The 25678-nt window shown below is 39.0% G+C and overlaps 1 protein-coding gene across 2 annotated transcripts in view; it reads left to right on the top strand.

Annotated features, from left to right (window-relative positions):
- LOC100555023 (lysosomal acid lipase/cholesteryl ester hydrolase) overlaps positions 1 to 25472 on the top strand; it is a 35521-nt gene extending 10049 nt beyond the window's left edge. Inside the window, exons 1-10 of one of the 2 annotated variants that reach the window (XM_003224381.4) lie at positions 5638 to 5905; positions 9660 to 9772; positions 11362 to 11479; positions 12307 to 12505; positions 12782 to 12891; positions 14353 to 14489; positions 17066 to 17212; positions 20777 to 20848; positions 24611 to 24679; positions 25203 to 25472. In XM_003224381.4, coding sequence (XP_003224429.4) covers positions 5860 to 5905; positions 9660 to 9772; positions 11362 to 11479; positions 12307 to 12505; positions 12782 to 12891; positions 14353 to 14489; positions 17066 to 17212; positions 20777 to 20848; positions 24611 to 24679; positions 25203 to 25436 — 1245 coding nt within the window. In that variant the 5' untranslated portion in view covers positions 5638 to 5859 and the 3' untranslated portion in view covers positions 25437 to 25472. Of the gene's footprint in view, positions 1 to 5637; positions 5906 to 9659; positions 9773 to 11361; positions 11480 to 12306; positions 12506 to 12781; positions 12892 to 14352; positions 14490 to 17065; positions 17213 to 20776; positions 20849 to 24610; positions 24680 to 25202 lie in introns of those variants that run through there. The other variant, XM_062977478.1, reaches the window with a different exon arrangement.
- Positions 25473 to 25678: the final 206 nt, after the last annotated feature.

Below are 25678 nucleotides of genomic sequence, written 5' to 3'. Positions count from 1 at the left end.
AGGCTAATTGTGTCATGGTCTATAGCAGTGGTTCTCAACCTGGGGTCTCCAGATGTTTTTGGCCTACAACTCCCAGAAATCCCAGCCAGTTTACCAGCTGTTAGGATTTCTGGGAGTTGAAGGCCAAAAACATCTGGGGACCCCCAGGTTGAGAACCACTGGTCTATAGGAAGACCACAACACAGTTATCTTTTCCCTGTGGGGAAGATCATGGAAGAGCAAGGCCTGATTCTTTCATCTGGTGTTTCTGGAGCTGGCTGAATTCATTTCACCCACCCATTGTCTTCCCTGCACATAAAAGAATCAGAGGAAAAATCACAGCTCCAGCCCATTTTTCAGTCAAGGCATTAATAGCCCTTAGATTTCTCCCTTTCACTCCAAGGAACAGAGAAGAGAGCTAAATCCTGAGACTAAAGGTGTGGGAGAAAAAGTGCAGACTCCTCCTTTTCTAGTAAGTAATATAGGCATATTGGAGCTACCAATAGGTTTTAGGCCTGACATGTGTTCTTATCTTCATATAGAGTCTAAGGTGCAATCTTCACACTTGTAGATAATGCAATTACAGTCCTGGGGAAATTACCATTTAACACAATGCAATTGAGCAGATACAAATAAGAGTACACACAGTTTTTACCAATCTCAATAGGACTGATTACTGAGCAAATAAATCTAGAAATTACTTTATGCTCTGTTGCACTTAGAGCTGTACATATTTCTTCTGGTATAGTGGTTTCTCTTATACCAACTCCACCCTGTCCTCAGACTTGATATTATAATGGTTTCATATTTCAAGCTAGGTTCTAGACTGGATTGACCAACATGTCTGGTCTTCCTTTACCACAAGAAGAACATGTGGCCCTCCAGATCAGTGGTTCTCAACCTGGGGTCCCCAGATGTTTTTGGCCTCCAACTCCCAGAAATCCCAGCCAGTTTACCAGCTGTTAGGATATCTGGGAGCTGAAGGCCAAAAACATCTGGGGACCCCAGGTTGAGAACCAGTGCTCCAGATGTTGTTACTGCACAACTTAGATCAGCCCTAGCTAACACAAACCATGGTAAATGATACTGGGAATTAATGCATAAATCCAGAAGGTCACATAGTCCTTAGGTTCCTGGTCCATGTGAGCTGACAGTATATTTTACTTGTAGAAATCAAGCCACTCACTTGCCCTCACACTGTTCATGCCAAGGGCACAGCTAATGAGGTCAGAACAAAATGTAGGTGTTTGCTGTATTTGCTGGGGCACCTTAGTTTAGGTAGGTCGGCTTACAATATTTGCCAACCGTGGTTAACATGCTCTTGATGTACACAGATGGGGCAAAAGGGCAACTTGACTTACAAAAGCAAATAAGCACAAAAACTCTTCCAAACGCACGTGTCTGATCAATAGATTTACAGTCAAATTGAATATTTAATAGTACAGAACAAACCTTCTGCTTCTCCTGTTCTGAGCAATCAGTAAACTTTCTTGAGACATCCTTTGTGTCATGTATGAATGAAAAAAGGTCAAAAATTATTTGAATTGAAATCGTTGTGTAAAATATTGTCCAATTAAATGCATCTTTCTTTGATCATTGGGCATTCTTCATTTTGGCTAGTTTGTAGATCAGTTAAAGGGAAAGATTTTCTCCTGACATTCAGTCTAGTCATGTCTGACTCTGGGGGTTGGTGCTCATCTCCATTTCTAAGCCAAAGAGCTGGTGTTGTCTGTAGACACCTCCAAGGTCATGTGGCCAGCATGATTGCATGGAATGCTGTTACCTTCCCGCCAGAGTGGTACCTATTGATCTACTCACATTTGCATGTTTTCAAACTGCTAGGCTGGCAGAAGCTGGGTTAATAACGGGAGGTCACCCCTTTCCCTGGATTTAAGCCGTCGACCTTTTGGTCAGCAAGTTCAGCAGCTCAGTGGTTTAACCCACTGCACCAGCAGTGGTTTGTAGATGCTGGTACCAAAAATCATCCTCATAACAGTCCAAGAAAACATATTTAATTTCCACCAATATCAGAAAAGTTTTAGGCAGCCTAGGTTGCCACATAACATAAATATATGCGCTCTCCTAACACATTCTATACACATTGTGAACACTCCTCAAAGGCAGCTGTAGTTTGATCAATCCAACATAAATTCTGCTGAAATATTCGTAATTTGTAATTTCATGTCCTCATGTTACAATTTAGTTGTTTGCAATTATTGAATATAGTAAAAGGTGTGCTCAGAAGTGTGGTAGTCAAACTACAAACAAATCATACTACAAGCAGTCCCCAGGTTGCAAACAAGATCGGTTCTGTATGTTTGTTCTTAAGTTGACTTTGTAAGTTGGGACAGGTACATTTTCAAGTGTAACTCCAGCCAAAAGTATATATATCTATAGTGGAACCTTTACTTAAGAGTGTCCTAACTTAAGAGCTTTTTGAGTTAAGAGCTGTCACTCAGCCTGGATTTCAATTTGACATAACAGCAGTGTTTTGAGTAAAGACATGAGAGTATAGGGCTTTAAGACTTCAAGGGAGCAGCCTCTGTTCCTCGTACTCTTGTCTGCCTTAGCAGATTGCTTCCTGCTTTGCTCTTGTCTGCTTTGAGGAACTTTGGGTTAGTTGATTTTATGTGGTTTTTATTCCTAGTTTGTTTGGCTTCATGAAGAGAGAGGGGGAGAGAGCAAGAGAGGGAGGGAGGCTGGAGTGAATACATTATGAAGAAAATGATGCTTCTGCCTCTTCCTTTTGTGCTTTGTGCTCCCTTCCACAACTTTGTGCTTCTACCATTGTGCCACAACTTTGTGCTTCTACCATTTTAAAGTTCATCTTTCTTTTTATTGTTACATGTGAATGTGCATTTATACATTATTTGTTATTTTTGAAATACTTTTTATTATTTAAAAATACATAACAAAATGGGGGGGACAGATTAATAGCATTCTAATGCATTTCAGTGGTAAAATTCAATTTGAGATATGACATTTTGAGTTAAAAGCTTGGTCACAGAATGAATTAAATTCTTAAGTAAAGGTATTACTGTATTAGCTTTAGATAGCATAAGTTAACAGCCCTGTATTGCTTGTTTTGCTGCCTGTGGCCCTGTTCAGAAGATTTCCCCTCACTTTCTATCCCTGTGACAATTGGATTTTGAAAAATGTGGCTTGATATGGAAACAAGGATTAGTGAGGAAACTTCAGTGGAGACACCTTTTTCCCATGAAAACTCTTCCAGGAGTGAATTTCTTTTCTTTTGGGTAGATTTCTCTCATTTCCTGTTGTCTCAGCCCCGTTCTTAACTATGAGTTGTTTATAAGTTGGATGTTTGTAACTCAGAAACTGCTTGTATATATTCACATCGTGTGGGCATATGACAGGTGCATAATGGTGTTTTAAAAAACAAATTCCTGTTTTATTTCTGGTTTTGTATTAACCTTCAGACCTAGGAAGATATATATTTTGTTATAATGTTCATGTAGAAGCAGACCTAAAAAGTCTGTGGAGTTCTCTCCTGAATACTTGCAAAATCTTCCCTGATATCAGTCATTTTAATTCATTTTTGTTAAAAAAAATGTCCCAAGAAATCTCTTGTTTTTTGTCATTGAGGGTCATTTTCATGAAAAGGAGAACCAGTGTGGTACAGTGGTTTGAGAACTGGCTACAACTCTGAATACCAGTGTTCAAATCTCTGCTGGGCCCTGAGAATCCACTGGGCGATTCTGCATGTGGCTCCCAAGACCGAGCATAAATACTAGAGGGCTTCAGCCACAAGTGAAATTTCGTATCACTTGACAGATTTACTTAAGTCTGTTGTTTATACAAACTTTCAGAGAAAAGAACTGCAATGATTTTGATCGAACTTTGTTAAATAAATATTAGCCAAGTTGGAAGGGTGTGTGTAAAGAAAACATTATCAGTGATTGTGTAACAGCATGGATAGGATTTCTATGACAGATTCCTATAAAGAGTTGAACCTATTTTGACCCATTTTATCAAGGTTATCTAGGCCTCTTTACAGATGTTAGAGCATACTGGAACATATTTTTTAAAAAACATTAATTAATATTTATGGATGGAGAAAACAGAATGGAGTAGAACCTATTCAAATGGATGTTTTCACTACAAGACTAAAATACATATCTCAAGCAGCCTATTATTAGTTTTAATAGTTAAAAAATGTGGAAAATCAGTTGGCATTTTTGTAGGTCCCTTTGCCATCCATATTACTAGGAAGTACAGAGTACTAGGAAGAACAGTTTGTCTATGATGCTATCAGGGAAGTACTTTAGGACAGAGGTCCAGAGTCACTCCAAAGAATGACCAGCATAACTGTCTGAGCACATTTTGAAAGAAGTGAAAATCATATATGTGATGGTGATTTATTAAAAGAATGCATCTGTGTGCATTCCTTTGATAGAGGCATGCATGCACACAAATGCACATTTATAAAAGAAAGACCTCTGTTGCAGTGGCCTGGGGTGCATGGGGTATAATTCATGATTTATACCCCATCTTTCTCCCCGTGGGGACTTATGGCAACTAACACTCCACACTAAACAAGTTTAAAAGGTGCAATACAAAAGTTTAAAAACAATTAAATAACAGTGTGATTAAAAACAGAATTAAAATACAATAAATGCACTAAAATGGCCTTTAAAACACATATCCCCCTAATCCCACCCTATCTTCCCAAAGACTGCCCCTTTCCCAAATGAATGTTGGCAGAAGAAGGTTTTGACCTGCTTACAGAAGGCCAGTATGGATGGGGCCGTCCCAGTCTCTCTTGGGAGGGAGTTCCACAGTCTGGGAGCAGCCACCGAAAAGGCCCTCTCCCGTGTTCCCACTAAGCGCTCTTGAGTGGGTGGTGGGACCGAGAGAAGGCCCTCCCCAGTAAATTGTAGATGTCTCCCAGGTTCATAGAAAGAGATACGGTTCTTCAGATAACCTGGTCTGGAGTCATATAGGGCTTTCTAGGTCAAAACCAGCACTTTGAATTGTGTTCAGAAACATGTTGGCAGCTAGTGGAGCTGTCACAACAGAGGAGTTGTATACTCCCTGTAGCCAGCCCCAGTTAGTAGTTTGGCTGTTGTTCTTTGGACCAACTGAAGTTTCCAAGCATTGCAATTGTCCAACCGGGTTATAACCAAGGCAGGTACCACCGTGGCCAGATCTGACTTCTCCAGGGACGGGCGCAGTTGGTGCACTAGCTTTTACTGTTCATGAGCACTCCTGGTCACTGCTGATACTTGGGCTTCCAGGTTCAGAGCCGAATCCAGGAATACTCTTAAACTGCGAACCTGTGCTTTCAGGGGGAGTGCAACCCTATCTAACACAGGCTGACTCCCTATTCCCAGATCTGTCTTACAACTGAACAGGAGCCCCTCTGTCTTCCTTAGATTAAGCTTCAACTTCTAGAACTGCAACTACTTAAAAGTGCTGGAAATTGAGCCCCTTTTCTTATATTTTTTGGAGAGGCTTATTGTATATTTCTGTCAAATTTTTAATAGATAATTTCTGGCAGAATTGAAAAAAAAATTCAGGTATATATTTCCTTTTTGAGATGATCAAGGGTTGTTTTTTTTTGGGTTTTTTTGCTAGTTAGACTCCTATTGCAGGGGGAGGCAAAATATGGCCCTACAGGTTTGTGGCCACAAGCCCTGGAGACATATCTCAAAGTGCTGGAGGCTTATTTTGGCTTATTTTAGAGCCAGAAGGTTGTTTTAAATAAAGAGTTGCAGTGGATTTTAAAATTAAAATTGTTGGCTCCTAGAAGACAAAATGAAACTCTTAATCTCCTCCCACTCTTGCAAACTCTTTTTCCCCCTGGTCACCTGCTAACATAAAAACCTTGAGCCTAGTTTACATATTTGTCCACCAAGTGGAATGACATTATCAGGTTCAGAAATTTCTGCAGTTTTATTTCAGATCGGTAGGTACATGTATGTATAAAAATGTTAATGAATTGTTCATATTATTGCTTTATCATAAAATGACGTATTTTCCTTTTATATTTATGGTTATATTTAGTTTTGGAGAAAGCTAGAAACATAGGCTGAAATATGTTGGATTTTCTATACAATAAAGCAGTTCTATGGAGTTCTTTGGTTTCCTCCCTTTACATGGGCAAACGTCGGCCCTCCAGGTATTTTGGACTTCAACTCCCACAATTCCTAACAGCCAGAAACCAATAAGGAATTGAGGGAGTTGAAGTTCAAAACATCTGGACGGCTGAAGTTTGCCCATACCTGCCCTACACTGCAGAATGTATCCAGTTTCATACCACTTTAACTGCTATGGGTCAACCCTATGGAATCCAGGGAAAACTAAAGACCTTGTAAAACTTTAACTCCCATGATTCCTTAGCATTGGCCTATGGCAGTTAAAATTGTGTCAAACTCCATTAATTCAACAGTGTAGATGCTCCCTTTGAGAAATTTATTCAGTTTGCCTTGTGGATTCTATTGAGTGTTCTCTAGTTTTGTCTCTTTTGTTTATGAAATGCAGTCACCAGAGTTCCTTAAAGGGTTTGCTTTAGAACTGCTTAGGAGTTCTTGTTTAGCAACATATAAAGGATTGCTTGGTTGTTTTAGGTGTTTCCAAGAAAGGACACTCTTGCACTTAATAGACCTTATGTGTGGACACTTGATGTCCAAGTTAAGAAAGTTATGAAATTTAAGAAAGATGTGCATTGCTTTTATGGATGGACAGTTGCTTCCACTTAACCTACAAACCCCAATTTTTTAAGCAATTTTATTTATATTTTTCTTTTTCAGTGGACTTCAGAGTACTGATTACATTGTGTAACAAAATTTGAAAGAATTTCTGTTCCTGTTTTGAAAGTGTTATTTCCTATTTAATTGTGCAGTACTTACTTTGAAAATAGTTGTTATACTCCAAAAACTTTGTTTTTGTGTCTGCCACAAACTATGTTGAATTGATTGAGCCTCTGAGATAGCCATTGAAAAACTATAGCAAAATGTGATGCAGGATGTTCCACAAAAATAAGGTTGTTGCAGTTTAATAAACCCTTTCCCATGTTTTTTTAATGATAGAACCAATTAGGAAATGACATTTATAACTCGGGAACAAAGATTGTGTTAAAAAGTGTTATTTTGTGTAGATAGTGGTTTAAGAATTGAACTATGACACTAGAGACCAGGATTTGAATCTCCACTTAGTCGTGGCTACCTACTGGATGACTTTGGGCAAGTCACTCTTGGAACCCCATTAAATTGATGAGGTTCCATGTTCTGATTTGGTAGACTCCTTAGCAAATCAGCGGGGCAATTTGGCACTCCGCCTCACCAGTTTCCCCTTAACACATGAAATTTACTCATATGATGAGTCTGTCAGCCTCATAGGAAGGCAAGTGCATCCCTGTCTGTTGTATCTTGACAAGATTTGAACATTATACATTATACAACTGCTCAACTAATTACAACATAGGTAAAGATTTCCTCTTTGCATGTTTTAGACCTGCTAGGTTCGCAGACACTGGGACTAACAACGGGAGCTTACTCTGTCTAGAGAATTTGAACCACCAACCTTCCAGTCAGCAAGTTCTGCAGCTTAGTGGTTTAACCCACTGCACCACCGCGGCCCCTCAATTACACCGTACATAAATCAATTAGAGAAGATTTAAGTCCTCAACAGGGTTATTACAGATTACTTTGAAACAAAGATCAATTAGAAATGTAAGAAACACCTACAAAGGGATTGTACAGGTGGAATCTTCTTTATCTGAAATGCTTAAGAATAGAACTGTTTTTAATTTCAGGGTGATGTTGTTTTGTTTGTTTGTTTCTTTGGATTTTGAAATACTTGCATTTGCATATACATATCTTGGAGATGGCACTTATATAATTCATTTATGTTTCATATTTACCTTATAAATATAGCCAGGAATAATTTTATTAGAAAGCAAATGTATCATTATCTCAGCCACTTATATGGACAATTTTGGATTCTGTAGTAGTTCAGCATTCCAGATAAGGGATGCTCCATCTGGAAAAGAAATTCTGCGTTCTGCATTATGAAGAAGCCATTGTTTATTTTTGCTCTCAAAATTTATGTGCTCTTTGTGTTTACTATTGAAAACATATCCTGGAGGGTCGATCCCAGATGGTGAAGCTGGGAGACGCCTGCTCGGACCCCTGGCCTTTGAGCTGTGGGGTCCTGCAAGGCTCTATTCTGTCTCCCATGCTCTTTAACATCTACATGAAACCACTGGGAGAGGTCATCCAGAGTTTTGGAGTTGGGTGTCACCTCTATGCAGATGACGCACAACTCTACTACTCCTTTCCACCTAATTCCAAGGAGGCCTCTCGGGTGCTGGACGAGTGCCTGGCCGCTGTGTCTATCTGGATGAGGAGGATGTCTATGCTGGACGAGTGCCTGGCCGCTGTGTCTATCTGGATGAGGGGTATAGGGTGGCAACCTGTGCTGGACGGGGTTACACTCCCCCTGAAGCCACAGGTCCGCAGTCTGGGAGTCCTCCTGGATTCATCGCTTACTCTCGAGGCTCAGGCGTCGGCGGTGTCTGGGAGGGCCTTCGCACAACTGAGACTCGTGCGCCAACTGCGACCGTACCTCACGAAGGCTGATCTGGCCGGGGTGGTCCATGCCTTGGTCACCTCCAGACTGGACTACTGTAATGCTGCCCTTGAAAACGGCTCGGAAGTTCCAACTGGTCCAATGAGCGGCAGCCAGGATGTTAACTGGGGCCCCTTACAGAGAGAGGTCAACCCTCCTGTTCAAGGAGCTCCACTGGCTGCCATTTACTTTCCGAGCCCAATTTAAGGTGCAGGTGCTTACCTACAAAGCCCTGAACGGTTTGGGACCATCCTACCTCCGTGACCGCATCTCCGTCTACGAACCCACACGTTCACTTCGGTCATCTGGAGAGGCCCTGCTTGTGATCCCGCCTGCGTCGCAAGCGCGGTTGGTGGGGACGCGAGACAGGGCATTCTCTGTGGTGGCCCCCTGACTCTGGAACACCCTCCCCAAGGATCTCAGACAGGCCCCTACATTGGCAGTCTTCAGAAAGAACTTGAAGACCTGGCTGTTCTAATGTGCCTTCCCAGATTAATAGGAAATCTCCAACTCCAAGTCCCATAAGCACTTTATTAGAACTAGATCGTATATCACACTCTGCACTTGCCTTAGAAGCCTTATATATCACCTGTCACATCAGCACTTTTAATCTTGTACCCATTACTCTGGCCCGGCCCAGTTTTATTGTGTTTTAGCGTATTGTTTATTGCTTGTTGTTTATACTGTTTTAACTGTTTTAATTTGCCTTTTGTTTTGTATTGTTATATTGTGTGTTGAGGCCTTGGCCTTTGTAAGCCGCATCGAGTTCTTCAGGAGATGCTAGCGGGGTACAAATAAAGTTTAATAATAATAATAATAATAATAATAATAATAATAATAATAATAATAATAATATCCTGTATCCGATCTATGCTTCTTCTTATCTACAGAGTGTTGGTTTGCATACAGGTCTAAATGAAGTTAATCCACTTTTCTTTATCTATTTTAACACGTTGCCTTTGAGTTTGGGAGATGTGCTTCACTTTGACAGGCTGGTAATTAGAATATTACTTTCCTGTCAAATGAATATCTTTGGAATATGAAGCTGCATTAAGAAATACATTTTGTATTAATACAAACCATCATTACAGACAGAATGAAGATGTGTTCAACTCTTCTCCTCATGGGCATGCTTTATGGCTCCATGTTAGTTCAAGGACGTATTCTGGGTGGAAAAGTTGATACAGAAGCCTCTCTGAATGCTGTAAGTAATGTAAAAAGAGGGAATTTCCTCAAAGAAGATGGACAGAACATAGAATAAGATGTTTGTACTAGGGAATTCCTTGTTGAGCTGTTCATTTTACTCAGTTGTTTAATTTGCATCAAAAATAATACAGTGGACCCTTGGTTTCGTTTCTGCTGGGGTTTGTTTCACAGACACCTTCCCCATCCCCCAGATACTTAAAGACATGGATGCCCTATGTCCCAATATATGCAATTGCATGATAATTTGTTATCTCTTATATATAAATCAAGGGTTTTTTTCTGGGGTTTTTTTTCCAAGTCGGAGTGAACCCACAGATATAGAATCTGTGGATATGCAAGGCCAAGTGTAGAGCTTAAAAGTTATCTCAAGAAATAACTAGAAACCATCTCCAGTTGATGGCAGAGCTGTAATTTATTTTCTTTGTGGGGATGGTTTCCCCTTATACACGAAGTAGCTGCTAAGGACCTCATAGAATCATAGAGTTGGAAGAGACCGTATGGGCCATGCCCGTTGATGGCAACGAGAACACGGGAAGCCTTCTGTGTTCTCCTTGCCTCTTCTTAGGATGCATCCAGCAAAGTTGGGGGATAGAGCCCCACCAGAAGTAGTTCTATGTCTTTTGATGGGATCCGTCTGGTTCCATTCCCGATCCCGGATGTGTCCTAGAATGGGTAAAAACGTCATGTGATGAAGTCATAAATTTGGTCTGAAGAGAGACAGAGAACCCTTCCAGACAAGCCCTATATTCCAGGATATAATCACAGGTTTTCTGTTTATCCCAGATTTTCTGGCAGTGCAGACTCATATAATCCAGTTTAAAGCAGAAAACCTGGGAGCAGATCCTGGAATATAGGGCCTGTCTAGATGGGGTCTGAGTTTGTTGTGGTCAGAACCTGGAAAATATTTATCACATATAATGGATTACTTTTAAATGCTTACTCTTTCTAAATAACAAGGGACAGTTCTACACTGACTAACACTACAGGGTTTATCTGGCGTTCTGGGTGCTGGCTTAGTTTCACATGGTGACTGATCACTGGACAGACACCCTAGGGACCACCCACTCCCCCAGGGCCATGAAAGCTGGGAGGGAGAGGGGGAAAACCACTCCTCTCCTCTTTCCATCTTCGTTAGAGATTGGGTACTCTGACATTTCAAAAATAACTCTCCTCCTGTACAAAAATTCAGTGGTTACTATTTGACTTGAAAATCAATAAATATGAACAGATGCCAAATGGCAAAAGGAAACAAGTCTTTGATACTGCTGCAAATGATTGTGGAATGCCTACATGTTTAATATGTTGGGGAATAGTGGACCTAGATTTGCAAAGCCATATGAAGGAAACAATAATGGAAAAAAATGTTTTTCTGGAATTCAGATATGGGATTAATTACTGTGCTTAGCAACTGGGAAACTTATTTTCATGAACTGTAATTGCAAGAACATCCAGGCACTATGTCAGTAGCCATGGAGTTCAGTCTGTTTTAAATGTGTCAGAAAAATACACTCCAAAATATTAACTCTACTATGGATTTCAAAGTTTTAAAGACAAATTGCTTTTCCTTCTCTCCATTTCTCTGTGCAGAAAGAGCTCATTCAGTATTGGCAGTACCCCTGCGAGGTTTATGATGTTGTGACAGAAGATGGATACATTCTGACCATGTTCAGAATTCCACATGGCAGAATAAACAACACCACTGAAAGTAGGAGTTGTATTCTAAAATGTCCATTGTTTGATTTTCTTTATAATATTACAGTATTTAAGAATAAGTGTTTTCTTCTTCAGGGAATCTTACTTTTGTAATTCAGAGAAAAGCCACATTTTTTAAAAAAAAGAAAACTTCTTTCTGCTTCCTCCCACTCTCTACTCAGGATAACTCACATTAAGTTTTAAAACCCTAGGGATAATAATAGGGACGGTGGCCCAGACCTGCATTCTGAATTAAATCTGTCCATTTGAATGGATTTGGTGCAGCTTGAACTGAATGGGTTCAATTAAGTTCTGGGATGGATTAGCACCATTAGTGATTTAGAATAATCTAGGCAAAAATTTGAATGTCAAGGGAAAAACAGACCCATCCTGGGTAAGAAAGGTGCAATGGCCTTGTGATGCAGTGAGTTGACAATAATAGCTGGACTTGGTTCTTTGATAGCTTAAATCTTTGGCAAGAATGTCATCGTCAGTATTCAACAATGATACTTACAATTGTGTGAAATTACTGAAGTTATATAGTTGATTATATAATGTGCTGGATTTTCAATTTGCTATTTTAATCTTTTTTTAATTTTTCTGTTTTGTGAATTTTTACTTAAGTCCTGAACTGGGAAAGAGGCAGAATAGCAACAGCAGCAACAACAACATCGACAACGTTTTTTCTATAACTTGGTGCAAAACAATTTATGAAGGAAATATTAGAATACATGTAATCTCACAGGTTAAAAGTTTGAAATTTCTTCTCTCTTATACACAAATAAGAATGCAAAGAATGAAGATATATATTCATAACCAGTAATGTTTTATTTCTTTCAGGTCCAAAGCCAGTGGTGTTCCTTCAACATGGCTTGCTTGTAGATGCAGCCAACTGGTACCAGAATTTTCCCCATAGCAGTCTAGCTTTCATGTTAGCTGATGCTGGCTATGATGTTTGGCTAGGAAATAGCCGAGGAACCAGCTGGTCCCAAAAACACATTTCTCTTTCACCCACGTCAAGGAAGTTTTGGGCATTCAGGTAGTTTGGTGTTTGTTTTTGCCATCTCTCTTCTGAAACACGTACAATCTAATAACAGCACACTGTTTTTAATGACTGAGCAGAGTTCATAGCCTAGTCCATGAGACCTAGGAGCTCTTCCAGACTTATCTTACGATTCCTGTGAGTGTATATAGTATGTGTACAAAATAGGAGCCTGATAAATGTTCACTATTTCAGCACAGAATTTGGGAAGTTTATTGTATACTTCAGCTTCTTAATGGATCTAACTTAATTTATTGTTTTTTTCCATTGAAGTTATGATCACATGGCTAAATATGATCTGCCAGCATCAATTGATTTTATTCTGCGACACACTCAACAGAGACAACTGTATTATATTGGCCACGCACAAGGAACAACCATTGGTAAGTTACTCTTTACTTATTTATTTATCATGTCAGAAGCAAATTTAGAATACAGCTATAATGTATAAACAAACCACAAGGAAAGTTTAAATACTTGGCATTATGCTAAATTTCCTTTGACTAGAAGCTGCCACTTCAAGTGCCTCTGGTGTCGCTGTAAGAAGGTCCTCCATTGTGCATGTGGCAGAGCTCAGGTTGCATTGTAGTAAGTGGTCTGTGGTTTGTTCTTCTCCACACTCGCATGTTATGGACTCCACTTTATAGCCCCATTTCTTGAGATTGGCTCTGCATTTCGTGGTACCAGAAGGCAGTCTGCTCAGCATCTTCCAAGTCACCCAGTTTTCTGTGTGCCCAGGAGGGAGTTTCTCATCCTGTATCAGCCATTGAATGAGGTTCCGGATTTTAGCCTGCCACTTTTGAACTCTCATTTGCTGCGGTGTTCCTGCAAGTATCTTTGTAGATCTTAGGAAACTGTTTCTTGATTACAGTCATTGGCATGCTGGCTGATATCCAAACAGAGGATGGGCCGGAGATGTCAATACTTTGGTCCTTTCATTGCTGGTTGCTACTTCCCCGTGGATATCTGATGGTGCAATACCGGCTAAACAGTATAATTTCTCCAGCGGTGTAGGGCATAGACATCCTGTGATAATGTGACATGTCCCATTAAGAGCCACATCCACTGTTTTAACATGGTGATATATATTCCACACTGGGCATGTATACTCTGCAGCAGAGTAGCAAAGAGCAAGGGCAGATGTCTTCACTGTGTCTGGTTGTGATTCCCAAGTTCATAGAATCATACAGTCCTAGAGCTGGAAGAGACCTCATGGGCCATCCAGTCCAACTCCCACCAAGAAACAGGAAAATCACATTCAAAGCACCCCCAACAGATTGTGCCTGTTAACCTTTGTATAATATTATTTCTAGCACACCTTATGTAAGTCAGAGCGTGGTCCAGAGTGATTCCCAGGTATTTTGGTGTGCTGCAATGCTCTTTATTGATGACTGGGAATATTGAGGATATTTCATTCCCAATTTTAAGACATCTTCTAACAACCTCATCACATGAAGGTGGGGAAGTGTCTTCTCGCTTCTCACTGCTATTGGCATGCTGGCAGCAAGGGATCTGCTGGAGCCCATCAGATGACGCAGGACTACTCTGTCTCTGTGTATTTGATGTGTGGCTCTGTGTCTCTGCGCTGCCAGCACATATTTAAAATATGTTAATAAACACAAACTATGAACAAGATTTCTAGTATGGTTTATTTGGATTACAGTATATTCATACCATGAAAAACTGTTAGTTTGAAATTGGCTTGTGCACTTTAGTTTTTAGAGAAAATAAATTATTTTATTAAAGTAAAAAGTATACAGACCACCTGATCAGATTTTCTCAAAGACCTAACACCATGCATTTCTTTGAAAATAAAGAAAGTTTCTTTTTCTTTTTCCTCTTAGCTTTTATAGCTTTTTCTACCAATTCTCAATTGGCTGCCAAAATCAAGTTATTTGTTGCCTTAGGACCTGTTGCCACAGTTAAGCATGCAAAAACTCCTTTAGCAAAGCTTTCCATACTTCCCGATTTTCAAATCAAGGTATGTATACTGTACATATATGACTCCTTTGCCTATGACTAATTTTGGGGCCCAGTGATGATGACAGGATAATCTGAGAGAAGGAAGTAGGGCTTGGCCTCAGAATGAAATAGCTGTAAAAGACTGACTTGGTACAGCATTGAGTTCTTATTTAAATATTTAAGCTATATCTTGTATTTCTCTTTATATAGGACCCAAAGTGTCTTAGAAGCCCAAAGTTTAAAAAATATTTACACAAAAGTTTTAAAAATTAAATGGCAGCCAGTGGCATCACTAGGATTGCATATCACTCCCATAGACTTCCTCCCATACCAGACTATAACATAATAGTTTCAAGAGCAAATAAGCATAGAGTTTTAGCCTATAACACATACAAGGTGGGTTTACAAGGGGAAATGTTGGTTATAATTAAGTACAGGGATATTTTGATTTAAAAAAATAAAACAGATTAAAACAATATAAAATTATAGGACATCCTTTAAAAATGCACAGTCCCATTAAAAATGCTTTCTGGCACATAAATTACATGCAGCAGCATGCCCAAGTAAAAAGATCTTTGCTTGTCAGCAATAGGAAAGGAGGTATACTAGATCAAAGTTTCTTAAACTGTGGGTTTGTCACCCCAATTGGAATCCCATACTGAATTAGGGAATCATGAAAAATCTGGATAGTTTGCCACCTAGTGGCTGTTTTAGATATTTACATGAATCCAGGAGAAAAAAGGAGAGCCAACAGAATATGTTCTGCCACTTGATGTTGCAAACCAAACATCCAGCATAGCGTTAAAAATTGTGATAATGCTCTATGTCTTGCAGTATAAAATATTCAATCAAGATTTAATTCTTTATATAAAAATAAACAAGCACATCCATCTCATTAGTGTGCAAATTTGTTTTCATTTTTCTTAAATGGTAAAATGATATGTATTTATTATTTATTTATTTACAACATTTATACCTCACCCTTCTCACCCGAGGGGACTCAGGGCGGCTTACAAAAATTGGCAAAATTTAATGCCCAAAATGCAATCATAAAAACAAAACAATATAAACAGATCCATTAATAACATTGTTAAAACAATGTGTTGTTGAAGGCTTTCATGGCTGGGATCACAGGGTTGTTGTATGTCTTTCGGGCTGTGTGGCCATGTTCCAGAAGTATTCTCTCCTGACGTTTTGCCCACATCTGAGGATGCCTGCCATAGATGTGGGTGAAACGTCAGGAGAGAATACTTCTGGAACATGGCCACACAGCCCGAAAGACATACAACAACCATTGTTAAAACACATTATAAAAACCTTAAAAACGTATATATAATTAATTCCATTCATCCGAGATCCTCATGCTTCATCCGTAAATCAGGATGAAGCATGAGGTATACAAACAATTCATTTTGGTATACAAACAATTCTTTGTATACCAAAGAATTGTTGTAAAATAAATTTCTTTGTGATTTATTGTCAGTAAAGATTTTATATACTTATATGCCTTGAGGCTGCGTAAAAATTTCTTAGCTGAAAAAGAGGTCATGAGTAGAAATAGTTTAAGAAGCCTGTAGCAGGTATAGCTCTCTGAGGAGGTCAGACCTCTGGACCACCAGCTTATCTGGATAGTGGAATATGGCTTCTCTCTTCTCCCCCATCCCACCAACCTAAGATAGTAAGGGGGGGGGGATATGGGGTACATTGACAGCTTTATCAGGTAGAGAGAGAAGGACTTTGCTATCACTTTCTCTAATCCCCTTCCAAGGCATAAGAAGGGAACATTGTTGAGGTTTATGTACATAAGTGAACAGCATGGCACCATTTAGAAAATGCTTTAGTGGCTGATTTTTAAATAGGAGCAGGTGTTCAGGAGATCAGAGGTGAGATTATGAGGGAATCACTGGGGTTTCCCCCCTCTGGGCTATCTTGGGGGGGGGGGATCTCATTTCTAATTTGGGGATGAAGCAGTTCAACCCTCTTGAATCACTGTTTTTGCTTGAAAGCCAAAGCCGATCTGGATTGCCAATCAGGTTAAATCAGTGGTTTCCAACCTGTGGGCCATGGCCCAGCAGTGGGCCGTGAGAACAAAAATCCGGTCCGCAAACCTCTTTCCAGTTTATTTATTTATATTTCCACATCTTTCCACAGAGTTGCCCATTGCATTGGCTAGACCACAACAGCTCTAGATTATTAAATATGGTTTTCTGTGGGTGAGCAGATGGTGACTACTGGATGGCATATGTTCTGTTTCAGAAACTAGAGCTGATGTGATCTATCCAATGCATTTTCTGAATCAGCATCCTTAATAACCAAACCAAATCTAAAGGTGACCAAAAATTGATTCGTAACTCTTTTGGTACTAATGTTGGAGAGTGGTCCTTGGTCAAAGTGGTCCCTGGTCAAAAAAAGGTTGGGAACCACTGGGTTGAATAGATCTTGCATAGATTTAAGTAATGCTTTAGAGAAATTGTAGAATTTTTGCTGTGCATTACGCATTTAATACCTTTCACAGTCTTTTGTAATTTGCAATTTTTAAATTTTGGAGGCTTGTAAAATTGGAGTAATTACTGGTTTCTATCTAAAAATTTGCAGGAGCTGTTTGGAGCTAAAGAATTTTTGCCGAAAAGCTATTTTCGTTCCACAGCTGCTGCTGGATTTTGTAGCCGGAATGCACTTGTGCCCATATGTAGCAACCTCTTGTTCATATTGTGTGGATTTAATGAGAACAACTTAAATATGGTGGGTACAGTCTTTCTATTATCATTTTGCTTTATTCTGTACACATATTCTTTATGAACTACCTAACTGCTGTCAGTGAAATCCTTCAAAATAACTTTGTTTTGGTGGAAGCCCACAACAGCCAACTAAATAGTTTTGTGAGCTCACAACCATAACACAAAAGCAATAATTGAGTCATTCCTTTTTGATGACTGGTATCTGGGGACATTTTGAACAACAGTGATCAACTTGACAAGTGGGTACTGATGCATCTGTCTTCCTTCTGGGGATTTGTCTAATCCTTCTTAACCAATGGCCACCACCACTAAGATGTACTAATGAGTTTAATTCTTTAATTACACTATGTAATATGATTTTTGTTCCTAGGTTATAAATGTCATTTTCCAATTGGTTTTATCCTAAAAACATGGAAAAAGTGTATTAAACTGCAAAACCTTTGTTTTTACGGGACATCCTGCAACACATTTTGTTATAGTTTTTCAATGAATATCTACAATCTAACATAGTTTGTGGCAGCCACAAAAACAAAGTTTTGGAAGTACAGTAGAGTCTCACTTATCCAAGCCTCACTTATCCAAGTTTCTGGATTATCCAAGCCATTTTTGTAGTCAATATATTGTGATATTTTGGTGCTAAATTCGTAGATACAGTAATTACAACATAAAATTACTGCGTATTGAACTGCTTTTTCTGTCAAATTTGTTGTAAAACATGATGTTTTGGTGCGTAATTTGTAAAACCATAACCTAATTTGATGTTTAATAGGCTTTTCCTTAATCCCTCCTTATTATCCAAGATATTCGCTTATCCAAGTTTCTGCCGGCCCGTTTAGTTTGGATAAGTGAGACTCTACTGTATAACAACTACTTTCAAAGTAAGTACCACACAAACAGGAAATAATAGTTTCAAAATAGGAACAGAAAATATTTCAAATTTTGTAACATAGTGTTATAGAGTGTATGGTTTCCCTCCTGCTACCCTTGCCTTCCTATCGTCATGAATTAGATGGTAAAGATTTTCGCTGTGGGCTCATATACACTGACTCTTTAGGTTTGTTGGGTTAGCCCATGGGTTGGTGACTGGCTACAAAATACACATGGTCCAATCCAGATTAACTCAGGAAAACAGCTTAATACAGTTGTTTCCCAAGCTAAAACAACTTAGTGGCCAGATCCTGCACTAAGATTCAGACTTTCCTTGGGTTTTGGCAGTGCAGATATTAGTTTGTATGCACAACCAGCTCCTGGTGTCCCGACAGCGATCCCACCTTCCCCTGAATCAAGTGTCTATGTAACAGGGCTACGTCCACACAGGGCAGCAGCCTCCCTTCCTCCTTCCATTCCATGTGACCGAGAAAAGAGCCTGAGGAAAGGGAGAATGGGTAGCAGTTGGTCCCTGCCTCTAGGTGCTGAACTGGCTTCCACAGCCAAGGTGGCTCAAGGCACCTCTGTTGCTGCAAAGAGGGCCATTAACCAGCCTTTTTAGATTGAGGCTCAGCCTGAATTATGTGGTTGTGTAGAACCATTCTGAATTGACATTCTCCATAGCTGATTCCATCTTTACTTTTCTTTTAAACTAAAAAGCCCCAGATGATATATCCTTTCCCTCCAGAGATAGTGGGGCTAATTTTGATTGTTCTTAATTGTTACTTTTTATTGTTTCAAGTCACTCCCATCCTCCCTTCTTTTTTTGAGGTGACCAAAAATGTCCAGAGAATGTTTAAAAAGAAGAAATATTTAAATGTAGGACTGATAAAGCTTTCAGAACTTAAGATTAAAAGCAACAGTACAGATTACTAAAATATAGATATATTCTACATCTATTTGACCAAACAGTGAAGAAAAAAGAAGAAAAAAACCCCTTTATATATTCAACCATGTAATTATTATCACCCCCAATTTCTATAGTCTGATGAGTGGGCATCTAGCCAATCTTGCAGACATTCACTGAATCCCCTTGGATGTTGCATGCTCTTAAGTGGACTTATATGTGTAGAAAAAGAATTGTGAAGTTGCACAACATTTGTGTCTACTAGAGCGCTGATGTTACATAACTGCAAAGAGACTGCCTCCCAGTGTGTATCAGCTACAACTTTGCACAGTTTGGAGCCTTTTTGGCACTTCTGCTGCTTTGTTAAATGAGCACACACTTACACTATGAGAAAGGATATACAACATTATGGCTATTATTATTTTGGATCACATTTTGGCTTTTGTTGATTGTTATAATGAATCAGAGTTTTTACATGTGTGATCCTATTGGTACCTTTTGTCTGTATTCTGCAGATGGAACACAGTCATTTTTATGCTTTTAAGAACTCTAATGTCTTAGACATGTGAAAAATCAAGCATGAACCCTTATAAAAAGGCCAGAGTTCCTTCTCTCTGAACTTGCTTTAACTCTTTTAAAACACATTTAGTGTATCCAGCGCATGGGTTAATCCAGCTGTCACGAAGCAGAAGGATGTTCAGGACTGGTCAAGAGCTTTTACAGTAAACTAATAATCTCATCAGATGGGGGAAGAATCCACTTCGCTGCCCCTTTAAGCATGGAGCCCGTTGGATCCCATTACACAACATACAACTATTTCCGTCAGGGCTCCGTGCTTAAAGGGGTGGTGAAGAGGCGCATGCTGCCACAGTGACAACACAGGAGGCTTCCCATGTTTTGCCATGAACAATGGAGGGAAGCTGGACAGTCAACGCTTCTTTCTCTGGGATGATCCACTGGGTGAGTCAGGTGATGTGGGGCATGGGGCGACGGGTTCCACACACCCCATGACATGCACCGCTGAAATTACCACAATGCGTGGTCATTCTGGTGACCTTTATGGTGAGGTCGTTAAACAAATCTCTAGTGAGCTATACCTCCATGTTCCTAGGAAAATCTTCACAAAGTAGCTTTTGGGAAAGGTGATGCCTGTAACGTCCTACCACAGGTTGAGAGGTATGCCTTAGCTCTTTGCTGTTCATATGACAAGTTCAAGCTTTGGATGCACACACCACATACTACCTTTAAGGCTATGTACAAGCAGATGTTGTGGTCCTTAGCAGCCTGACATACAGGCAATTCCTGAATTACAGACAAGATAGGTTTTGTAGGTTTGTTCTTAAACTGAATTTGTATGTAAGTCGGAACAGGTACATATTTAAGTGTAACTCCAACCAAATACATATATGTATAGGGAATGGTTAACATCTCTGTGACATTTTTTTTGCTGTCTTTGACCCTGTTCAGAAGATTTTACTTAATTTTCTGTCTGTGTGATAATTGGATTTTGAAAAAAAATTGGCTTGTAGAAATGGTGGAGACACTTTTTCCCTATGATAACTCCTACAGGAGTGAATTTCTCTTCCCATTTCCTCTCATTTCTTATTGTTTCATCCCCATTTGTAACAAGAAATCATATGCAAGTTGGATGCCTATAACTCAGGGACTGCCTTTATATGGGTAACATTCTTTCTTTGTGGGAGAGGGGTTCTAATACAACAAAAACAAAGGGAAGACTATATTTGTAACAATTGTGAAAGAACAAAACAACTAAAAAGTAATTTCATCTTTCAGAGCCGAGTAGATGTGTATGTATCGCATGCCCCAGCTAGCACATCTGTTCAAAATATTATCCATTGGAAACAGGTGAGTTACCCAGCAAGATGAGGCATAATGCACCATTAAAAAAAAACTAATCACAATGTGGATAACATATTATGGTTTATTTGTTGCTTGTATGTCTTTTAAAATGGTATAAAATGTGTAAGAAATTCATTCTCAAGTAAATGAGCAAAAAAGGGAAAGGCTGGTACCCGGATCCAGTTTCCTCAGACAGTTCTGATTTTACAACCCTCATTGGTTTCAAAAATATTTTGACATTTGCAATTGAGAAGGAAGAACGGCAAAGGATTAAATTGCTGTTTAGGAAACAAAAATAAAAAGTCACCTTGACTTTACGCAATTGGTCAAATTAGCCAATTGCAAATATTTTAATTTCACAGTTTGAGTACTTTTAAAACCACTTCCTTATGGAGATGTAAATCACCAGTTTTTTAATTCTTGCAGGCAAGATTTTTTTGCATATTTCTTAATACCATTATCCAAAATGTGAAAGGTCATAGATAAATGAGTGAAAAACTTTATTATTTTGAAAATTGAGAATGTTTTTTTGAAAAATAAGCAATTCCGCATTTTTTTTGGGTTTATAACAAAAAAGCGTCTTTTACTCAAAATATGCTGTTTTTTTGTTTTTAAAAATGTTTTCCTTTTACAACATGAACAAATACAATTCTTGCAACAGGAGTTTAATTTCAGTGCAAATAACTTTTTGATTTAAAATGCCTGAAAATGTGAATAAAACCACGTCTGTTGATCATTTAGTGCGGAGACACAAACAATGATAACATTTAGTAGTAAAATTTACAGTATTGATTTCTAAAACCTCTTAACACTAAAATTTCCTCAATTCCCAATGATTTTGGTTAGTATAGAACAGTGGTTCTCAACTTTTTTTGACCAGGCCCACTTGACCAGGGACCACTTGTCCAGGAACCACTTTGACCAGGGATGACTTTGACCAGGGAGCACTTTCCAACATTAGTACAAAAAGAGTTATGAATCAGTTTTTAGTCTGGTTATTTGGGGTGCTGATTCAGAAAATTGCAATGTATATACCACATGAGCTGTAGTTTCTGATACAGAACATATACTGTCCAGTAGTCGCCATCTGCTTGCCCACAGAAAACCATATTTAATAATCTAGAGCTGATGTTGTCTATCCAATGCAATGGTCAGCTCTGCGGAAAGTAGTGGAAATAAAATAAATAAAATAAAATAAAGGTGAAAGAGATTTGCAGACCGGATTTTTGTTCTTGTGGCCCACTGCTGGGCTGTGGTCCACAGGTTGGGAACCACTGTTATAGAAAAACCTCTCAGTGTCAATATTTTTCTCCAGATCAGCTCTGCTTTTTCTCCTTTGTTTTGCATTATATTCATAAACCTTGTGTTTTCCTCATATACACAGGGTTCCTAATGTGCATGTTTATTTATGTATTTTATCTAAAATATGAATTCCCTCCATTGATTAAAATTAGTTTGTGTTTTCTAGTTGTATTTTAAATAATTATTCCCACTGAAAACATATGCATAATTTGGTGTAGTTCATATTCCTTCAAACAAAGTGTATGCCAAACTATCCTCTAGGAATCTTGTAGGCCTATGAATTCTCATGATAAGGTGCATTCCTTTTCTTTGCAAATACTGTTTTTGCATATTTACATAAAACTGTAATTTAAGATAATAATAAGACTTTAATAAGATAACATTGTCCAACTCTGATTACCAATATACTTGAGTATAAGCAGACCCAAATATAAGACGGCCAGGACTGTGAAGTCTTGGCTCTGCCTTTCCTCTCCTTTGCTTCAGTTCCCTCTGTTTAGGTTCCCCAATAGTGTAGATGCCTCCATTTGTATTAGTTTTGGGGTGGAGCTTTCAAAAAAAACCCCTAGAGGCCAGCCTCAGATGGTTCAGTCTATTTGCCTGTGCAGAGCTTTCTTTCCAGGCCTTCTTTTCTTTTCTGCAATAGAGCTACAGAGTTTAGAGGCCTGGATATTGTCTGGAAGTCCTAGGCCCTAGCAATTCAAACAGGCATCCTTAGCACTATAAACTCTTCATATACCATCAGTCCTAGTGACAACAGAAGCTTGTGGTCAGTCCAATTTTCATAAAGTAGAAGACCAAGTCTATCACTTTGCATCAGAGGCAAAAGACTTTCCAGGATTCCAGGAAGATGACTGCATTCAGCAAATTCTTCATTTGTAATGTATTGTTTTAAGCTATTTTACAATAGTCCTGGGTGGAGTTAGCCCTTTGTTGTTCTTGTTTTCAGTAAACTTGTTTTGGTTACAGGGTTGTTGTATGTCTTTCGGGCTGTGTGGCCATGTTCCAGAAGTATTCTCTCCTGACGTTTCGCCCACATCTATGGCAGGCATCCTCAGAGATTGAGGATGCCTCTGAGGATGCCTGCCATAGGTGTGGGCGAAACGTCAGGAGAAAATACTTCTGGAACATGGCCACACAGCCCGAAAGACATACAACAACCCTGTGATCCCGGCCATGAAACCCTTAGACAACACATTATTTTAATTAACTTTCATCTTGCCTAAAGTGCCTCTGCATGTTAAGGGTCTTGATCTTAACAGAAGGTAAACAGATAGCCCCCGAGTTAAGCCAGACACCATAGTTCTCCCAAGGGCCCGGCCATGCCATCATAAGGACTCTCACTTGAGCATAAGCTGAGGGAGGCTTTTTCAGCCCTAAAAAGGGAAGAAAGGCCTGAAAAACTCATCTTATACTCGAGTATATACAGTACTGAGAAAAGTTGAAAGACTACTTCATCAAATCCAATGAAATCCTTTTGTATCTATAGACTCTATCTTTGTTACTCTTGTGGTTATAGGGAGTTTGCAGATTATAGGGATAGTAGTTCAAAACATTTGGAAGTCTTGAAGTCGAGGAAAGCTAAAGAAGTGTAGAATTCCAATGGCTTTTTAAAAAAGGACACTGTTTTTATTGGATGCAAGAATGAAACCAATATTGATTCCAAATAAATACTAAAGGAAGGATACTTCATGAACAATGCACTACACACAAATAGCTTGTTAGGCCAAGAAACACATGTTTATCTTCACCTTGCAACTCCCCATTACTCTATGCATACATGGCAAATAATAAAGTTTCACTTTCCAAAGAACTGGCTGGAAAGTGATGTGTGATTCAGAGGCTCTGAATCATCAGCCTGTTGAAAAACTGATTCTCCTGAAGCTCTTTCAAACCGGAAATTATGAAGCTAAAAGTGAGCACAGACAGACAGATGCACATTGTCTCTTCTCTCCCTAAAAACAAATAGCCCTGGATTTCTCTTCTAGCGGGAAGTTCTGCTACTCATTAAACAAATATGTCTGGCCCCTTTAGTGCCCGTTAATGGCTATACAGTGTACCATCAGAGCCTTAAATCCAAGTTGGCTCCTGAAGGTAACATGGCTTCTGTGCTCCATTATTGTTCACAGACTGAGCATGAAATTCTTCATATATTTCCATGGGACATGGAAATCCAGATACTCAGGGTTGAATCTTCCTAATATTTGTAATGTCAGAGCCCACTTCGTGAATTGGAAATGTTCTCTGTCTTTGAAATAATATAGAACAGCACAATCCACATACATATAAATGAAAATATGGACTAGACAGCATTCATTCTTTATCTCTTTAAAACTGAATAGAGCCATTTTACTATGAAAGGAATTGAAAAAATACTATGTTTTGTTGTCATATTTCATATGTTTCCTATATTTTCCATTCGTAGTAAGAAACACATATATGCTTGTTATTTCTTTGCATTTGCAGGCAGTCCATGGAGGTAAACTCCAAGCTTTTAATTATGGATACCCAGAAAACCTAATTCATTACCACCAGGTAAGACATTTCACAGGAAAAAAAACTTTATATTTTCTCATTCTAATGGAGTACCTTTACACTGGATCCACACCATCCTATATCCCAGGATCTGAGCCCAGATTTTCTGTTTTGAACTGGATTGTATGAGTCTCTATTGCCAGATAATCCGGGATAGGCAGATAATCTGGGATCAGATCCTAGGATATAGGACAGCGTAGATCCAACCTCAGGACCATTTGAGAGCAAAGTCATAGACTATAATAAAGGCTCATTGAACTAGCAGTCCGGCACATTGCCCTCTCAATTCTCAAGAACAGGTGTAACACTGTTTGATGAACTGATAAACAGATCACTATTTGTTACTGTAGCCAGTTTAAAAAACATTATTTAACAATGTCTAAGGAACAGAAGTCTAAGTAGCTAGTAATTGATATTGCAGGCTTACTGCCTCGCTCTTACATAGAAATGAACTGGCCAAATTTTGTTAACAAATGTTGTTGCTTGACTTTCCCCTATTATTTATTTATTTTATTTTTGTAAGGCTACACCACCTGAATACAATATAACGGACATGAATGTGCCAACTGCCCTTTGGAGTGGTGGAAAGGATTGGCTTTCTGGCCCTTCTGATGTTGCTGCCCTAATCCCCAAAATCAAGAAACTAATCTTCCACCAATCTTTTCCTGAATGGAATCATCTGGATTTTGTGTTTGGCATGGATGCATCTGAAAAAATGTATTATCCCATCATTGCCTTACTTCAGAAGAATCCCTAATCATGTTTATTACTTCAAATAAAGTGTTCACATGGCTTTTTTTGTTCTGTATTTTTTTTTAAAAAAAACTTTCTGAATACTTTCTAAAATCATCATTGAAAGCCCCATTAATTCCAAGTCCATAGAACAATGAATGCTTTCTTCCCATGCCAGTTCAAGTTGCTCTGATGTATATATTAGTCAACTAGCAGAATTTTCCAATTTCACAAGTACAAGAAAACCCACAGCTTTGTCATTCTTCC

Source organism: Anolis carolinensis, chromosome 3 (genome assembly GCF_035594765.1).
Source record: "Anolis carolinensis isolate JA03-04 chromosome 3, rAnoCar3.1.pri, whole genome shotgun sequence".
Classification (NCBI taxonomy): domain Eukaryota; kingdom Metazoa; phylum Chordata; class Lepidosauria; order Squamata; family Dactyloidae; genus Anolis; species Anolis carolinensis.
Note: the sequence above shows the minus strand (reverse complement) of the source record. Positions and strands in the feature narration are given on the sequence as shown.